The 19,917-nt window shown below is 35.0% G+C and overlaps 1 protein-coding gene across 2 annotated transcripts; it reads left to right on the top strand.

Moving 5' to 3' along the window:
* The first annotated feature begins 1,369 nt into the window (after positions 1-1,369).
* Positions 1,370-19,343, top strand: LOC125647820 (transcription elongation factor B polypeptide 3-like). Of its 2 annotated transcripts, XM_048874642.2 has the most exons (10): positions 1,413-1,515; positions 2,169-2,345; positions 5,932-5,988; positions 6,181-7,968; positions 8,883-9,111; positions 9,375-9,475; positions 9,621-9,722; positions 11,951-12,029; positions 15,105-15,275; positions 16,246-19,343. In XM_048874642.2, exons 4-10 carry the CDS (start codon positions 6,274-6,276, stop codon positions 16,308-16,310), a joined length of 2,442 nt encoding a protein of 813 aa, XP_048730599.1. In that variant the 5' UTR covers positions 1,413-1,515; positions 2,169-2,345; positions 5,932-5,988; positions 6,181-6,273; the 3' UTR covers positions 16,311-19,343. The 2 variants fall into 2 exon arrangements, with proteins under 2 accessions (XP_048730598.1, XP_048730599.1); XM_048874641.2 differs by lacking the exon at positions 2,169-2,345 and having other exon boundaries at positions 1,370-1,515.
* Positions 19,344-19,917: the final 574 nt, after the last annotated feature.

Here is a 19,917-nt window from a genome sequence, read left to right as displayed (position 1 = left end):
TGCAAGTCATTTCGGTATGGGATGTAGGACAGTTGGATATTGTTGGGAATTCGAGGAGTAGTACGCTTCAGGGTCTATACATCCCCCCCTTTTTTTTTTATTGTTTTCATCATTTTCAACAAATACATACACACCTTTTACTCACACTCTCATACAGATTAAAGAAAGCGATATAGACAATTACATGTATCTTCTAGTACTTACTGTTAAAAAAGAAGAAGAAATGCTGTCATCATTAATTGAAAAGACATTTCCATTTAGACCATTTCTTTTTGTAAAATATTTGTTCTGTAAGTTTTTCCTCCAAAATATAGTAATCATATAAACATTTCAAAACATAATTTTAAAAAAAATTTGACATTCTTTCTTGAATATTGGAATATGTATATCCTTACTAAGAGGATTATAAAGTTTAAAATCATGTGTTTTTTTTCTGGAAAGCCAAAAATAACATTTTGTACACTAAACCCCATTCTTTTACCAGATTTTTGAAAAATCCAATCTGATAATTTTGTCCATTTTCAAAACCTTGTACAAACAACAACATAGTTCAATTTTTGTTTACACAACAAATAATAATTTCTCTAATTATAATGAGCTACTGTCATGTAATATCGTATAACCTTAATTTTTGAGAAACCTTTTATACACGTTAGACAGTAGATTTTGATCATTTAAAAGTGAGAAACAAAATTTGGGGGAAATCGTGAATCTCCCTTAAAAAGGTGGCAACATATATATACATTTCTTGGTTATTGATTGAACTATGCGATGTGGAAATTGATATCAATCTTTTTTTACTTTGAACAAATCACATGTGGGTGGAGCATAGGCACTTATTTCTGTAAATAAGTTATGAAGTTTGTAATCTAATAATAAACACTATACAGATGTCATAACTTATTTACAGAAACAAGTGCCTTAACGGCTTTGGGGCGGAGCTACTGCAACTCGGTCCCGGCACTGCATCGTATAAAAAAACGAAATCTCCAGAACCAAAGGGCCAATTTTAATCAAACTTGATGTTTGTTCAAATGAAGGACCACTTGAAGCTCCTTTCAAAGGGGAGATAATCACAAAAATGCAAAAATAGGATGGGGTCATTTACAAATCTTCTCAAAAACCATCGGGTCAGAAATGTTGAAATTGACATGAAAACTTCCTGATATAGTGCAGATTCAAGTTGTTAAAATCATGGCCCCCAGGGGTAGGGAGGGGCCACAATAGGGGATCAAGTTTGATATGCAAATATATAGGGAAAATCTTTAGAAATCCTCTTCTCAAAAACCACTGGGTTAGAAAAGTGGAGTAAGCCTGGATCAATCTATTCTTCTACCGGAAATTATAATCCCATCCGATTTTGAATGTTATCCTCCTTCGTTGTACTTCCGGTAACTTTACCGTAACAAAATTGTGGCCAGTGACAGCTGGCGATTTGCTGTGATGGCTGATGATATCGAGAGTAAAGTTCTTAGATACAGGTCCCGCTTACAGACCAGTACGGATGAAGAAAAGGTAGTTCTGTAATCTTTGTTCAAGTCAAGTTCCTAAACACTTTCAGTTTCCGAAGTTAAAAAAATACATGCATATAATCTGGCATGGCACTGTTATGTTGTAGTTTTTGCAACTGGAGAAAAGTTCAAGTTGCTTCTTTCACTGAAGTTTTTGCCATTTATTTGTCTTGCTTTGGTCACGTTCTACAACTTGCAAGGCATGTAATTGACTGTTTTGCATCATGAAATCAATAATTGGGGAAAGGGAAGTATTTCAAAATTGAGGCTTCGAACTCCGAAGGAGGAACATTAGTGAGAGTGGTTATTCCTTGAATATACTGAGGCTATATTGAAACTGTGTCATGTGGGGCAAAAACTTGCATAACACTACATGATTTATATATAGTATGATGTCAGAATATTATTTGATACTGTATAACTAAGCATATCTTTTGGTGAGGATGCAGTTTCTGCATTTTTAGCAAGATGTTGAGATAATTAGAATTCTATAATGCTAACAATTCATATTGTTATGCAATAATTTTGACTTATCTTTTGAATTTCTTGCCTCCTGTAACCTGACAATTTCTGTAAAGTATGGATGACCAATATTTTACCCTCTAGTTTTGATACAATTAGAATTATAGCCTTGTGTTTATTATTTTCATTGATCAGATAGCCAAAGAATTGCAGGATGATAATTTTGATGTAGCATAGAGATTTGTTAATAGTGTAGTATACCTGGAGTATAGGAGAGGAGAAAATTTATTGCTGGACTGGGAATCGAACCTGGGACTCCTGCATTTCTAGTCAGGTGCTCTAACCTCTGAGCTATCCAGGCTGACATCCACAGTTCGTATATAGCTCTAACTACTGCAATAGAAAATGTCTATTTCTGTTTTATAAAAATCAGACTGAAAATCAAATGAACCAAAGTAAAACACTAATGGATAAATCAGCACTATTTCAGTCTTGCATTATTCATGGTGGATTTTATCATAAAACTGGGATAATTTTGGAACCGTTAAAGAAAACTTGGATATAAAAAGGCATGCATAGAGATTAAAATGTAGGCGCAAACTAAGGTTTTAGAAGTAAAACATTTAAGTAGGGATCATTGTTCTCTGGACAGAAGTACTTGTCTCCAGCAGACAGTGTGGTTTATGTATAATACAATTTCCACAACATCAATTAATTGTTATCCATTCCAATGTAAAAGTTTTCAGATGCACCTGAGTGAACTCTTGTACACAGTAAGGCATGAAACAATTTGTTTACATGCGGGAGTGCAGGGCTTGAAGCTAACTTTTTATGTCACCAGTCCAACCGGACTGATGGGGTATAATTTCAACCAGTCCGCAGAAAAATTTACCAGTCCAACAGAGTTTTCCAGAAATAATTAAACATATTTCGTTAATATTATTAAGATAAAATTTAACTCAATTTGATATGCCTTAGACAATATTGTAACACTTAAATGTGGGATTTATATAAATTTACGAATCAGATTCATCTGATATCTACAAATCGAAGCATGCCAAATGTGTGTACAGTGAAACTTCTCTAAACCGGCCAGCTGTCGGACCGAAAAAAACGGCCGGTTTAGAGGGGTGGCCGGTATACCGAGAATTTAGCATTTAGAGAGATTTCAGCTCAATTTTTATTAGATATTTCATTGACATACCACAAACCATATAACATGGTGTTCAAGGACTATTATTTCACTATTGGAAATAAAGCAAAATAATTTTCTAACATGTTTATTTTCAATTTATAGCACTAAAACTAATTAAACATGAATAAACATTTTTACATTGACATGCATAATAAAATAATGGAAAACGGTCCGTTTAAATAAAACGGCATTTGATATATGTATAGAAATCTGTAGACTAGCAGCATTTATGTAGAATTTCGGCTTATGTTTTGATAAACAAAACAAACACATAGCCATTTGATTGCTGCGATTAATACACAGAGTAGGCACTGCTCACTTTGATATGGGGATCTATGATCAATTATCAGTGGAGATCAATTTAGACCGCTTGTACCTACAGGTAATTATTACAAGAAATAGTCTTGCTGCAATCATCTAATTTTAACTTAAAATTTATAACAGGATACATAAAGAAAACACAAAGGCCTATTATTGGAATTCCCCTTACCTATAAAAACTCTGTTTACGTCCATTGCTTATATCATTAACAAATTTGTTTTGACGTTTTTGAAAAGTAGAGTAGTAGATATATAATTTTAATTGTGATGTGTTTTTAGGAATTTTAAGTCAATGGAAACCCCCCCAAAAATTATTTATCTATTGAAAATTATCATTAACAGTCATGGGTTTGTTGTTTATTAACTACCACTTATATCCATGGTGCAACAATATGGCATATTGATTGTAGTCATTCAATATGTGCATATCTGTTTATAAAATTTTGTACAGAAATTCAAAAGGATCACTTTGATTAGCCAAGCACCAATTAGCACCCTGGACAGCACAGGTAAACTATAGAACATATAGAGGCCACTTGTGTTTTTCACACCTCCGGTCCATAATTTCGAATTCCCACCTGGCTGGTAGGTCAGTCATTTTTCACCTGGCCGGTCTTAATCACCCCTCTGGCCAAAATTTTCTAGTCTACAAATAGTGGCCAGTATTATAAGGGTAAATTACACATGTTTGTTAACAATTGTACTATAAAAAGTGGCCGATGTCCGGTTTTCAGGGGTGGCCGGTTTTGTGAGACTTTCTTTGTAAGGAAATGTTAAGGTTTCTGCCGGGACTTTGAAAATCGACCGATATTCAGGGAGAACCGGTTTTCTGAGGGGCCGGTTTGGAGAAGTTTCACTGTATAAAATTTCATGTGTATATTTTCTAAAATGATGCTTTAGAAAATTAACCAGTCCCATCACACTGACTAAAACTAATGTCAGTCAGTCCGCCAGACTTTTAACCAGTCACAGACTGACGGGCATATTATGTAAATTTCGAGCCCTGCAGTGGGACAAATACCCATCAATGCATAAGTGAATGTGCTCAGGAAGTTTTTCAAACACAGCTTCAAGAAATAGACCTAAACTTAGAACTAAATACAGTAAAACTTTGATATAGCGAATTTCTGCGGACAATCTGTAAAAATTCGCTATAAGCGTAATTTGCTATACGTTTATAGCGAATTCATAATTAAAATATAACGAATTCGTTATAAAACTGATTTGTTCTACATGTATATCAGTTGCATAAGAAAGTAGCAATCAATATACTTGAGTTTATATTGTCTCTAAGAGAAATTTAGCCAATGTATTTTCGAGAAGAAATATTGTTGTACAAGATATATACACACTGATTTATATATGATAATTTATCTTTAGGGATTATTAAGTCACGCAAGAACATGTCGAAAGAAAAATATGAACAAATTTCGTAATAAGCGATTGTTAAAATTCATGAGTTTAAAACGGAAAAAAAAACTTGTTATAAAAGGTGATTTTTACGTTAATTTTTAATTCAAGGGGAATATGAATTTACTTCGTTATATCCGTAAATTCGCTATATCCGTGTTCGTTATAAACACATATTTTTATATAGAATATATAAAGAATTTGCCGGGGAAATTGATTTCACTTCGCTATAGCCGTAATTTCGCTATATCCGTGGTCGCTATATTCGAGTTTTACTGTAACGAGTTGATCAAGGATAAAGTATAGGTCACAGTGTCAGACCTCAGAGTTATGAATCTTCCAACACTCAATGAATCACATGCAACACACAAATGCTTCTAGTCTTGTTTCCATCAGCTCTATTTCAGTCTTACTACATTGATTATGACTATTGTGATTGCTGTAGATTCCTAAATATATGCAAGGAATTTATTATCGTGTAATTTCTTGAGAGGCATCACTTGCAAAATAAAATTTACTCGCTTTTAATTTTCTGTTGCTAAAATACATGCAAGAACTCTTGATTATCAGATCACACGTGAATTCATGTTTATGCGATTTGACGTATACGAGTCATTTCGCCGTATTAAGTATCTGCGTAAAATAAGGAATCAGTTTGACGTTTTTTATCATACATGTGATGAATGTTTATTGTAACGGGCCCTCTGACACTACTGGATTTGTTCAGCAGAAGAAAAACAGATTTCATTTAATTCAATGATACACAAATATACATAGCTGTTAACCTTTAACAATCTGATAATGGGGGATCAGTTTACTAGAAGTAGGCACTGTGGCATTTTGTAAAATAAAACCTGCTGTGACCAGATCAGTATTTGAACACAACCCTTGAAGTGTAGGAATGACTTACACATTATGTATGGTAACTTGAAGTGTAGAAGTGACTTACACATTATGTATGGTAACTTGAAGTGTAGAAGTGACTTACACTTTATGTATAGTAACTTTATCCTTTCACCTTTTGTTTTCACAGTTACAAAAAACACTATTAAAGCTAGCAGACATCCCAGTAACGGTTGACATTCTGCAGGTTTGTATTGCAAAAGAAAATTATTGCACAAGCAAATAAAATACTTGTAAAAATGAAAGTCTAGAGCATTATATTTTAGCTCTTTTAATTACCTTTTTGCAGTCTTATTTCAATATATTTGGATTTTTTTTTAGAACAAATATTCTGTTATGCTATCTTGCTTATTTGAATGAACTGTTTTTATATCAACAGAAGACAAAAATAGGGAAAGTTGTTAATGGACTCAGAAAGAGAGGTGGGGATTTGGGATTTCTTGCTAAAAGCATTGTCACAGAATGGAAGTCTATGGTTGCTCGCATACAATCTAAAGAAGATGAAGAGGAAGAAAGCAATGACCAGTCTGTGTCCGAAAATCCAAATACTAGTCCGGAGGTAGAAAATAATTCAGAAAATCCAGAGTATAATCACCATGAAAAGGAAATGAGTCCAGATGTACAAGAAAACACAAGATCTCCATACAAAAAAAGTGGAGTGGCAGATGAGCAAAACCATAACACAAATAGACATTCGTCAAGTCACTCATCACGCAGTAAAGGGGGTAAACACCAGGAATCGGATAGATCAAAGTATAGTTCTAGAGAAAAAGATGAAAGACATTCATTGAGCCGAGAACAAAAAACAAGTAAGGATGAAAAGAAAAATGAGGAAAGGAGACAAAAGTCTTCAACTGGAGATGGGAAAAAGTCAAGTAGTAATAGTAAACACTCAAAGAATGAAACTAGTTTGAAGTCTAAGATAGAACAATCTCATACTAAAGATGTTAAGAAGGAGGAAAACCACAAAAGTCATGGGTCTCATTCCAAAACTAAAGACTCTCAATCTAATGTTGAAATAGGTGATAAAAAAGACAACAAACTCTCTGAAAGGAAGCATTCCAGCAGGGACTCTAGCAAACACTCTGGTCATAAACATGGACATTCTTCAAATGAAAGTAGTAAAAGTGAAAGTAGGCACTCTGAGCATAAGCGCTCCAGTAGTCAGTCAAGTAGCAAAGACAAAACTCCCAACAAACACAGTGATCACTCAGGAAGTCACAGTAAGCATGATAGCAGCAACCCTAACAGTAAAAACCACCATGATAAGAGATCATATACTTATTCAGAAGAAAACTGTGATAAAACCAGACATGATATGAATCATTCCAGTTCTAAATCCGGTGATAGAGAAGTCACAAAAACAAAGCGCACGTTATCTGACAGTGAGAGTGAGAATTCTGTAGAAGAAACGGATGTAGTGGATCACAATCAGAGCAAGGTGTTGGGGCAGTGGAATGGATTTAGCTCTGATGGTGAGATGGAAGATGAACCCGGAGGTTTCTCTTTTAATGATGAGTATGTGGACCATGAGGCCCTGCTAAATGAGGCCCTCAATAAATATCACATGGAACCTCAAGTGCCAAAGAGAGAAGATTCTTCTAGCATTTCTGATAAAAAGTCCCATAATCTCTCCTCAGGGGAAATGCTCACGGATTATCCAAACAAGGGTAAAAACTCTGATTCTCATAAAAGGAGAAGAACTGATGATGACAAAGAACGATCCAGTTCACACAAGGAAAAAGTTGGAAAAGATGATTCTGGGAATAGATCTCATTCCTCACATAATAAATCAAGGTCAAGTTCTAGTTCAAAATCTAGCAGTCACAAACAGGATAAAGAAGACAGAAAACGAAAACACGAACAGGACAATAAATCCGAGTCCAAAAAGTCGCGCTCCAGTGACCAGAAACAGGACAATAAATCAGAGTCCAAAAAGTCGCGCTCCAGTGACCAGAGCAAAGAGGTCGTGTCCTTTGAGGAAAGCATTGTTGTTCCTGTGAAAAAACCCAAAGCAGATCCAAATTATGAAAAACTCAAATCCAAGTTCAAGATAAAAAAGAAGGGAGAAGCATCTGAGGAAAAGAAATCAAAAGCTGAGTTAACATCAGTAAAAGGAGACATGATGGGTAGTGACAAAGTAAAGGTTCCTACTCCAGCCTCCAAGGTAAAAGACTGATCATTTTATTTATACATGTGTACAGCTTTATTGTACATATATGCTTAGTTTACCTGCATGGAACAAGTTCACTTTTCTGATGAAAAAAAAACAACCTTTGTCTGTTGTAATTGACATTGTTTCACATTTAACTCCTTCAGAACCACTAATCCAATTTCCACCATCCTTGGCACAAAAAATTTTTTGATGAAGGGTTCCGACAAATTCAAACCAAGGGACATATCAGTATGTCCTTCCAATGGGAGATCATTTGTATTCAGAAGATAAGATGCAGGTTTTATAAAATCTTCTCAAGAATTTTTTACCAGAAAAGTCAACCTATGGTACTTGAAAACTTCCTTAAAAGTTTGTTCAAACCATGACCACAGGGCCAGGAAGTTGCCACATAAATGGATAAAAGCTTTATATAGTACATGTGATATTATGTATAGGAAAAATCCCAGACTCCCATGTAGTGAATTGATTATCTGATAATCTGTATCAGTGGTAAGAAGGGTGACTCAGGTGAACATGTAGTGAATTGATTATCTGTATTAGTGGTGTGCAGGACTTCAGCATGTGAAAAATATTTTCAACCCCTGAGCTCTGATGTTCTTGATGATTTACCAGATTAAAACAGAGTAGATTAGCGGTAAAATTTTTGGGCACAGTCAAATTTGCTAATAACTCTTTACATTATATTACAAGCAGAATTACCATATGACATTGTACATATATTCAACAAAATCATAGCATGATATTGCCATTTTTGTATTTGTTGAATTTGTTTTTGTGAAAAGCCTCATTTATCGATGATCATCACTGAGGTGAGCTATGTGTGATTTGCTCATCCTATGTTTGTAAATGAAAACAGGTGCTTTATGAAATGTATTGGTAATCGGGTATTTGAAATCCATTCCTAGCTGAAGCTCTCTGAGAGAGACCTTGCCAGTCTGGTGCGTAACAACACCACACCCACTTTTTACCAGGTGGATGAGAACCTATCTGCTGCTGATCAGTTTGACGATTCTTTGATTGGACAGAAGAGCTATGCTAGGACCCAGGTGTACTCTGGGAAAAAAAATAATGTTGTTCCTATAGTAGTCTCACTTCAGGAAATCTGTGTCAATCTTCTTATGAACCATATTGATAGTAAGTATGAATTTTAGTGTGTTAAATCTCACTTGACTTGAAGAGGAGAGATTTCTTGAAAATGACCAAATTCATTGATGTTATCATAAGTTATTTAAAATATGAATTTTACTATGATGTTGCATGTCTAATGAAAACCATAACATTAATTCACATTTTATATGAATTGTACAATGTATATTAAATCCCATTTGACAAGTGGAACTGACATAACATGCAATGACAGGGTTTGATTTAGATACAGAAAGTCTGTTTTTTTGTAGGTATTGAAGCTGTAGGGAGCGCTGTGCCATTCTACATACTGGAACCAGTGCTCAAAAAATGTACTCCTGCTCAATTGTACAGATTAGAGGACTTCAACCCAGTGAGTGCATGTTGGTTCCTTTTAAGATGATTGGTACTCAATATTCACGTTTTGAGACACTTGAAGATATCAGAGCTTGTTAGCACATTTGTATATGTGCACATTATTATAAAAATAAAACATGTCAGGTGTTCTATTGTTTCAGCATTTCCTAGAGGACAGTGATCCACTGTGGAAGTTACATTGTGAGCGGGAATTCCGAGGATCAGAGCCTGATGAATTTGAATCATACCGTGAATTATATCTGGTACAGTGTCGATCTTCGTGTCTTAAAAACTGCAATACATAAGTTTATTATAGATTCCTAATTTGTTTTGTGTTTTTAGCTCACCTGAGCTGAAAGCTCAAGTGAGCTTTTCTGATCGCTTTTTGTCCGTCGTCTGTCTGTCTGTCTGTCTGTCTGTCCGTCTGTCTGTTAAACTTTTCACATTTTAGACTTTTTCTCCAGAACCACTGGGCCAATTTCAACCAAACATGGCCAAAAGCATCCTTGGGTGAAGGGCTTTCAAGTTTGTTCAAATGAAGGGTCACGTCCCTTTCAAAGGGGAGATAATTACAAAAATGCAAAAATAGGGTGGGGTCATTTAAAAATCTTCTTCTCAAGAACCACTGAGCCAGAAGAGCTGAAATTTACCTGAAAGCTTCCTGACATATTGCAGATTCAAGTTTCTTCAAATCATGGCCCCTGGGGGTAGGATAGGGCCACAAGGGGGGATCAAAGTTTTACATACAAATATATAGGGAAAAACTTTAAAAATCTTCTTCTCAAGAACCACTAAGCCAGAAAAGCTGAAATTTACATGAAAGCTTCCTGACATAATGCAGATTCAAGTTTGTTCAAATCATGGTCCCCTGGGGTTGGATGGGACCACAGTAGAGGATCAAAGTTTTACATACAAATATATAGGAAAAATCTTTTAAAATCTTCTTCTCAAGAACCACTGAGCCAGAAAAGCTGATTTTTACATGAAAACTTTCTGACATAGTGCAGATTCAAGTTTGTTCAAATCATGGCCCCCGGGGATAAGATGGGGCCCCAAGGGGGGATCAAAGTTTTACACACAAATATATAGGGAAAAACTTTAAAAATCTTCTTCTCAAGAACCACTAAGCCAGAAAAGCTGAAATTTACATGAAAGCTTTCTGACATAATGCAGATTCAAGTTTGTTCAAATCATGGGCCCCTAGGGTTGGATGGGGCCACAATAGGGGATCAAAGTTTTACATACAAATATAAAGGAAAAATCTTCTTCTCAAGAATCACTAAGCCAGAAAAGCTGAGATTTACATGAAAGCTTCCTGACATAATGCAGATTCAAATTTGTTCAAATCATGGGCCCCGAGGGTTGGATGGGGCCACAATAGGGGATCAAAGTTTTACATACAAATATATAGGAAATTTTTTTTCTCAAGAACCACTGAGCCAGAAAAGCTGGTTTTTACATGGAAACTTTCTGACATAGTGCAGATTCAAGTTTGTTCAAATCATGGCCCCTGGGGGTAGGATGGGGCCACAAGGGGGGATCAAAGTTTTACATACAAATATATAGGGAAAAACTTTAAAAATCTTCTTCTCAAGAACCACTAAGCCAGAAAAGCTGATTTTTACATGAAAGCTTCTTGACATAATGCAGATTCAAGTTTGTACAAATCATGGGCTCCGGGGGTTGGATGGGGCCACAATAGGGGATCAAAGTTTTACATACAAATATATAGGAAAAATCTTCTTCTCAAGAACCGCTGAGCCAGAAAATCTGATTTTTACATGAAAACTTTCTGACATAGTGCAGATTCAAGTTTGTTCAAATCATGGCCCCCAGGGGTAGGATGGGGCCATAAGGGGGATCAAAGTTTTACATACAAATATATAGTTAAAATCTTTTTCTCAATAACCACTGAGTCAGAAAAGCTGATATTTACAAGAAAACTTTCTAACATAGTGCAGATTCAAGTTTGTTCAAATCAAGGCCCCCAGGGGGTAGGATGGGGCCACAAGTGGGGGGGGGGGGGTCAAAGTTTTACATACAAATATAGGAAAAAGCTTTAAAAATCTTCTTCTCAAGAACCATTGGGCTAAAGAAGTTGACATTTAAATGAAAGCTTTCTGACATAGTGTAGATTCAAGTTTGCAAAGGGTAGTTTGGGCTATAATAGGGACCAAGGTTTTACATGCAAATATATATGGAAAGTCTTCAGATATGGGCCAAGGTGACTCAGGTGAGCGATGTGGCCCATGGGCCTCTTGTTAAATGATTATCATTATTAAATTAGATTGCTTCTGAAAGGAAATGATTTACATTGCATTTTTGTGTACTTGTTAGCGTTGCTATTTTTAAATCAAAACTCGGGAAAACAAATTTATCAATGCATGGGGGTTAAGTCACAGACCCCTGTGTGCAAGAAAATTAATAATTGTCAATATAAGATTAAGCGATGTCTTTAGATTTTGTAAAACCTTAATGTGTATATTTTCAGAGAAAATTTGATGAGAAGGAAAGGAAGCTGAAAGCAATCAAAGATAACATATCTCAGTCTATGGCAAAGGCAGTGCCAGGTAAATTTCAAAGTACCACTGCAAATATTTTATTTGGCTGTATTCACCAAATTGCTGTAAATATGTCTACACTGACTTTTATTCACTGAAATGGTTTGTGGTTGGATAGAAAACATACAAAGAGTTGGATAATAATCATATCTAGCCACAAACCGTGGGAGATTCTTTTTATCACATATTTTATGCTAACAGACCTTTCCATAATACTGACCCAGTATTCTGTTTTGTTTAATACCTAAATCCAAACTACATCTGTAACGTTAACATTACGCTGCTGCAAATAGTTCATTGGGAAATATAAATAAAAGCAAACATTGACTGTCGCAATGTTTAATTCATAAAAGATCATTTTGTAATGAGAAAAACATTTACATTTTAGAACGTTTTACTTTGAAATTGTGTTATTCATGAATACTAGTATGTCAGTCGTCCGAATCTGTGTCATAGATGTCGCACGGTCTTCGTTTGGATGTTCAATGTCAATAACTGGGTCAGTAGGCCTATCATGGAAAGGTCTGTTAGGATAAAATATGTGATAAAAATAATCTCCCACGGTTTGTGGTTGGATAGGATTATTATCCAACATGTGTGTTTTCTATCCCCTCACCAAGGCTCGGAGATAGAAAACACAACTCATTGGATAATAATCATATCCAGCCACAAACCATGGGAGATCCTATATTTACACCGACTTTTATTCACTAAAATGGTTAAATGACAGAGAACTGTTGTCAAGGCACTTTGAATCGTAGCGGTCGGCCGGGTTCGATTGCAAGTGGCCAGATACATGTAGCTCAGTTGGTAGAGCACCTGGCTAAATATTCTGGGGGCCCAGGTTCGAATCCTGGTTTGGCGTGTTGCATTTTCTTCCTTCCTGTTACATTTGGTGTTGCTGACCACCCCTGGACTTGCAGGTGAAAGTCCTGCCAGGGGCAAAAGAATCTGGGTTGTGTCTTCAAGGACGAAGACAATTTAAGGAGGGAGGAATGCTACGTAGCTTTCAGCCGGGTTCGATCGCTGGTGGCCAGATAGCTCAGTGGGTAGACCACCTGAATAGAGATTCAAGGGGCCTGGGTTCAAATTCCAGTCTGGTTTGTTGCATTTTCTCCCTTCCTGTTACAAATTGTTACTTTTGTCGCAAGTGTAGGAGTCTTTCAGAAACCTAGTTTGGACATTTAATCTGGAACTGTAACCACTTTCATTTAACACCATTCTAACTTTGTGCAATGATTTGAGAAACATTTAGAATTATATATAAATAGGATCTTCTTAATTTGGATTTTTTTTTGTTAAAAGGTAAAAATTTTCTATGTGTATTATGATGGACATATTTGTCCGAGAGTGTTTATGGAAGAATCCATGTGTAGTTTGAGTTGTATGTAACTGCCATAGTTTTCATTGTTTTACACAATCGTTGGGCCAGTTTAATTGCACACACATTAAAAGATGTGCTCCCCCTATTTCGATTTCAGTGATTATTAAGATGTGGTTATTGCTGTGTGACAATAAAATCAGAATTAGTTTTGTTAACAGGGTTTGACACTAAGGCACGTCCGACCGACTGAGTCTACTAAATTATAGGTCCGGTCGGGTAAAATGTTGATTTACTAGTCCGACTGGTCGTGTTGAAAAAATAAACAAGAAACTTTACTTTAAACCATAAGATATTTTATTCTTAACTAAAAAAGAATAACTGTAGAGTTTGCGAGCAATTTTGAACCGCATGATGACACAATAACTATTTTTATTTCTGATAAATAAGTTGCGGTCGGAAGTGATGTTTTACGATATCTACTCGATGTTAATGTGTGCAAAGTTATGTTTTAGATGAATTTATTTTCATTAAAAAAAACCCAGTTTATTTGTATCAAATATAAGAAAGTGTTTATCAAATTAATAAATTACGTCGTAAACAGCCATTTTTCGGTGTTGACATATGTGCGGGAATGTCTCTATATTCAACTGCGACTTCTCGTCCTCAAGAAAAAAAAGTAAAAGGTTGGGAAGAAACAAAGCAGGGCTTATGAAATAGAAATTTAAAAAAACGGTTGAGGTAATTTTATTTTAAATGGTACTAGAGAATTTCCGTGCCGGGTAGAATTTAAAGAAACAAAAAATGTGTTTGAAAATGAAAGCATTAAATTGAATGACGAGACTAAAGCTCTATTTTTGAGACAATTAAGTACATTTTACTTCATGCAAACTCAATGTTTGTCATTTGAATTAAGTACGCAGCTATGTTAAGGCTTCCCGAAGTTTGAAATGCGTTCAAAGCATACATTGGATTGCGAGGTCGGTTTTTGGTTTTCACTTGTAATTTATATACTTAAGTACAGACAATTTATATAGAAGGTTCTCTCGGCTATATATTAACATATCTGTTATGATATCACTTGACTCTTCGTTGATCATGTGACGGTCATTTATAATTGTTTGAAGGGTTTCACATAAATCGCTTCAGCGCAGCTCATTTTAACAATTATTTTAAACTTTTTGTTTGATAAATGAACTCACTGTATCCTTGTGTACTTTTGAGCACTACCAGTATATGACGTCATAAGTTTACTTTAAAAGTTTTTGACACTCTCCCCGTCATAACAACTCAAGTTTGCAGTGACTTGACGTCATTTTCCATTATGACGTCGTATATTGGTAGTTCAGAGAAGTAAAGGCATAAAGTGCACTGTGATATTCTATAAGGGAATCCTTAACCTACCCGCGTACATTTAAATATGGAGAAACTATCAGTTTCTGGAAAGTTGGTCGGGGCTAGTGGATTTAAGGTCAGGTCTAGCAAAAATCATTTGAAGTAGCCCGACTGGTGTAGTTCTCAAAAGAGTAAATGTCAGACCCTGGTTAATAGCTCTAGATTCTAATTCCAGATTAGTTTCACAATAAAAATCTTGTAAATTCAAAACAATGATGAAAATGGTATTTACGTACTCAATTACATGTACACATGTATTTGTATGTCATACATATGAAGAGTACATTGAAATTAAAAACAGCTTTGTAATTATGTGTGTTTCATTGGTTTCTTTGAAGTTTGTTTATGCTTACAAACCTTGTTTTTAGAGAGGACGGCTAAACTTGCCTACATAGACAGTTATGTTAAACCTCCTCGTGAAGTTCGCAGGCAGCAGTTAAAGTACGGCACAGCTGGTTCATCATCCGGGGAAAGGTCCAAGAAGTTTGCACATCTCATGGATCCCATCGCCATCGGACGGAAAGACAGGGAGGATAAGGGTAAACTCTATAATTCTGTCTTGCAATGTTTAGTAATCCTTGATCTTATAATAGGCTAAATGTTTGCATAAAATGTGCAATTTAGACAGTGTAGACTTAAAGACTGAATTCATTAATTAACAAGCAAACAATACAAATTTTCTATTTATTCAATATGATTATAATGAATAAATAGGGATTTACAGTCCTTTCTCACTTGAAATTAGAAATGACAGGTTTAATCTGGAATATTAGGTATTCTTATCAAAACTTTGATTTTCCATATTTTTATGATTAATAATCAGATTGTAACTTTAAAACTTCATTGATTTTGACATAATAAATTACAAGACATATATCTAGTAAAGCTTTGAACGGTTAGGTGTCGGATGTAGTTTACATGTACTTCGCTCTTTTTGTTTTAATTCAGTTGACTTTACACTCTAAATTACCTTTATTTCACACCTGTTTCATCCTTTTTAACCTTTTAAATTAAATATTTATATCTTATATTCTCTTAGATATTGTTCCTAATTATGTATTCGATAAAAATCTGATGAACTATATTTTGTGTTGTACGAGTGTTATTTCGGTCATCTGCTACATAAATATGGAAGCTCGGTTAGAACACAAATCACAATAGAAATCAATAATAGAAATAAAAATATCAAAAATAAAATATCATACTCTCTGAGGTTATAGGACTTGATCATGTGATCAACTTCATGTTAAATCCCAATAACACTCAAAAATGATTTAAATGGAAAGAGGAAAGAAGCTTTTAAACCAACCATGGGTTTCCGACAATGAGATATGCAGAACAGCGAAATTATTACAGATTTTGTAGCCCCTGGGGCTAGCGATACCTTTAACTGATACTTGGGTGACCGGTAAGGCCTGTGGGCTACTTGCTGACAGTCACTCTTGTCGTGTATTTTAACTCTTTGGCTTGATGATATTTCTTTTACTTACTGGTGCAATGTGTTTTCAGCAGTGAGACAGAAAGCTCCAATGATGCAGAAGACACTGATGATGTTGAAGAAAATCCGAAAATAGATGTCTTGCCAGTAAACATAGCTGATTGAGTAGGAATTAGTCATAGTCTCTACTGAGAAGTGCTATGTTACACTTTTGTTTTTTATAGTGAGATTAGAATGTATTGAAGACATCATGAATGTCCAAGTTCTCTGATGAATTGGCGGTATATGGTGCTGATGAAATACATTTAAGTATATTATTTTAAAAGTTGTTAACTGATGTTTGTTTTGAATGATAGAATTTTTTAATCAATTTTCTCATTTATTGTATATACACATACATACAATGTATAAATATTGTACATTAATTTCAGATTGTGTATTTTACCTGTTTATTACCTGAATTTCAGGAACACATGGATTTTTATAATTGTGTTATAACAGTTACATGTACCGTACATTGAAGAACATGAGATACTGTGTAAACAGTTTATTTTAAAAATAACACAACATGCTAATGTCCAGTCCGATTAAAACCAGACCTTCAATCACGCTCCCCCTGTTTTTCTATGGACGCTCATTGAAGGAGCAGACACAGAAAAAAAGGAAAGGGGAAGATTGAAGGTCAGGTTTTAATCAACTAAAGTCCTGTGAGCGAATGGACTATAAAGTCATATAATGCTATCAATGAGAATCTCATTCATTATGAAACAAAACAATTATGTGCAGAATGTGAATGTTCCTCTAGTGATCCCTCTGAAATGTTACTTTTCGGAGTAATCAGAATTCATGTATGATTGACTGAGACAAAATCCAGAATAAGCGTATCTGCAGTCTCCATACTTGTGTAAAATGGCCACCTTAACTCTTGACAGCTAGGGTAAAGTAGGCTTTGAGAGCATCTTTTTCTCCCCTCACAATTCATTGTGAGAGGGGGTATATAGTAATGGGCCCTTCATGTGTGGGTGAGTATGTGTAGGAAGAACACTATTGATTTGGGGGGTCAAGGTCACAATGGGACTTCCTAGAAAAAGATGGTAGACAGTCTACAAGCCACAGTTTTTGCTCTTTTGATTTCATTCTCTACATGTACCTTTGTTTTCAAGAGAGGAAGAACCCTAATGATTTTGGGTCAAATGTCAAGAAAAGACTTCATTTAATAAAACCATTGTAGACACTCTACAGTTTTTGCTCCATTGATAGAGGTTTTTTATCAAGAGAGGAAGAACCCTATTGACTTTTGGGTCCTAAGGTCAAGGTCACAATGGGATTTCATGGATAAAGGTTGTAGACACTCATTGCGCGGGGATATCTACAGTTTCAGTATAAAACCTAATAGATCATACACCAGTAGTTTATTATAAAGATGACCCATTTATTGCGATGATATTGGTGGGAAAATAAAAGAGGGTTCTACTGCAGTGTATTTACTACCAGGATTAAGCAACACAATCTAATTAAAATTAGATCCTTTGATCTGCTCACATCACTACACAATACGATCAATTAATTAGATTGTAAGCAAGTTGTTTGTGAATTTTTCATAGATATTAACAAAGGTTAAATTCATGATCGGCTGGCAACAAGCATTTGGATTTACTCAGGTTAAGATTAGCTTTATGGAGTATAAACTAGGAGTGACCCCCTGTCTTGATGGCTGTTTGATGTGCCTTTCATTTTCTAGTTATTTATAGATTTTGGAAAGCACAATAAATTGGTAGTTAAGTACTTTAAGGATCACTGCTAAGAAGAAAGTCATTAGCATGTCAAATTATTGGATTTATAACAGAACTTTCACATTTCAAGATTTGTAATGAAGTCAGTTCTACTACATGGAGATGCATCTCCAATTTTACACTTGAGCAAACCCAACCTTGAATATAAACTCATATACAGTTCTGTATATGAGTTTATTGTCCACTGTTTAACATGGACTAATGGAAGTTTAATCGTATGTGATTTTATGATGAGAGAACTTTAGGTTGCGAGACTGTCCAGTTCCCATTCCTGATAAAATTATTTGACATTCGAAATTGATTTCTTAGTCATAAATTATTTGTATTGTTGATTTATTTCAGTTGCAATATATTAATCGCCTTGTTGAATTTGTTTTTGACATTTTGTGGCTTTTTAAGCGCTAAGCGTAGCTTAAGCGCTTATTAAAGTTTATTGTTCAATTTAGCATGTGTGATAATGATTTAATGTTAGGTTTTGTGTTTTAAGTTTTTTCTTCCGTTTAAAGTTATTCAAGTAATGGATGGAACCGCATGTACATAACTTGATATGTTTGTCAAATATTGTACATTTTTGTCCACGAATATCTAGTATAGTCCTCTACAGAATGATTAATATAATACGGAATATCAGAACCATTATTTCGTCTCCGATTCCGTCGTGGTTTTAATATTTAGTATGCCCAACGAGATCACATTTTCTGTGTTAACTTGGGCAACTTTCAGTAGACAAGCACTTAGTTATTAATAATTATTATCAGATATAGTGAGTTCAGGGACAGTTAAGCGTCAATTTTGAAAGTTGAGGGGTGGGGAGCAAAAAAGGTGCCATTATATATGTAGACATTTTTTTTTAGCAAGAAAAGCAATTCTGCCCAAACCCCAAAATCGTAAACTCAGTAGGGAGGGATGTACGAGTTCAATACTTGCATTTCTACTACCTCTCATCGCCATTATAACAAGTGACCAGCTAATAAATCAATCTTTGCTTGTACTAAACAACAAACATTATACATGATAATAACACGATAAGTATGTCTCATGTCAAATCCATTTAATCCAATAACTCATGTTTTTGGTACTAGGACATTCACTTACAACATTCTGCAAAATAACTTACAAACCAGGGGTAGATATTTTTGTATCAGAAATGAGTCGTCTTTAGCCTTCACTATTTTGTATGTACAAGAGTTGCCCAAGTGATGCTTAATTTTCGTAACTTCTGTTTTTGAAGAGTTCCAAAATTTTCTAGTTCCGATATCCCGTATTTTATGAATTTTACGACAAGTTTTGACTGGTGTTGGAATGAATTTTACCCAAAATTGATTGCACAATTATTATTGTGTGGGTGTACAAAAAATTAAACCATTTCTCTAAAATCTGTTGTGTTGTTTGATCTTGGTGAGTTACAGACTGGATCATATGAAGCAATCCATCAAGTCAGGTGAATGCATTAAATTGACTTCTAGAGATCCTTTATGAATTATAAATGCTTCAGCATGACTGAGATTTCACAACCCCATAACTGAACTACCACACAGAAAATGTTAATCATCACTATAAAACTAGATATATGTACATGTTTTTCTTTGAAATCATAAGCAATCAAGGAAGTAACAATGTAATACATGCAAAAACATGTGGCAACAAAGCTGAAAACATTAATTTAGTAACTTTTTCCTTATGTTTACATGGCTCAATGACTTGCTTGGCAGTAGAAGCTGTTTTTAGATATTATTAGAACTTTACGTTGCCTACAATATAACCTCAGTATACATAAAATATGGCAATGGGTCCACAAGTTTACAGGTCGGAGTCCTGCTTGTATAACAAAAGTACATGTATTGGCAGAGAGACCAGAGTGTTCTAGTATCTCAATTTGTAGCTTCATAGCCAGTATCATTATATCATGGACAGCAATGAATAGGTATGCACAGGGTGTAGGCATAATAT

This window comes from Ostrea edulis, chromosome 6, assembly GCF_947568905.1.
Source record: "Ostrea edulis chromosome 6, xbOstEdul1.1, whole genome shotgun sequence".
In the NCBI taxonomy this organism is placed as follows: Eukaryota; Metazoa; Mollusca; class Bivalvia; order Ostreida; family Ostreidae; genus Ostrea; species Ostrea edulis.
The sequence above is the reverse complement of the archived record's forward strand: the minus strand, read 5'-3'. Positions and strand labels throughout refer to the sequence as shown.

Bases quoted from the DNA above. Each gene is read 5' to 3' on its own strand.
- LOC125647820 (XM_048874641.2), top strand. From the start codon at position 1,444: ATGGCTGATGATATCGAGAGTAAAGTTCTTAGATACAGGTCCCGCTTA. The intron at 1,516-5,931 runs GTAGTTCTGTAA...TTGTTTTCACAG, and splicing joins CCAGTACGGATGAAGAAAAG to TTACAAAAAACACTATTAAA. The intron at 5,989-6,180 runs GTTTGTATTGCA...TTATATCAACAG, and splicing joins TAACGGTTGACATTCTGCAG to AAGACAAAAATAGGGAAAGT.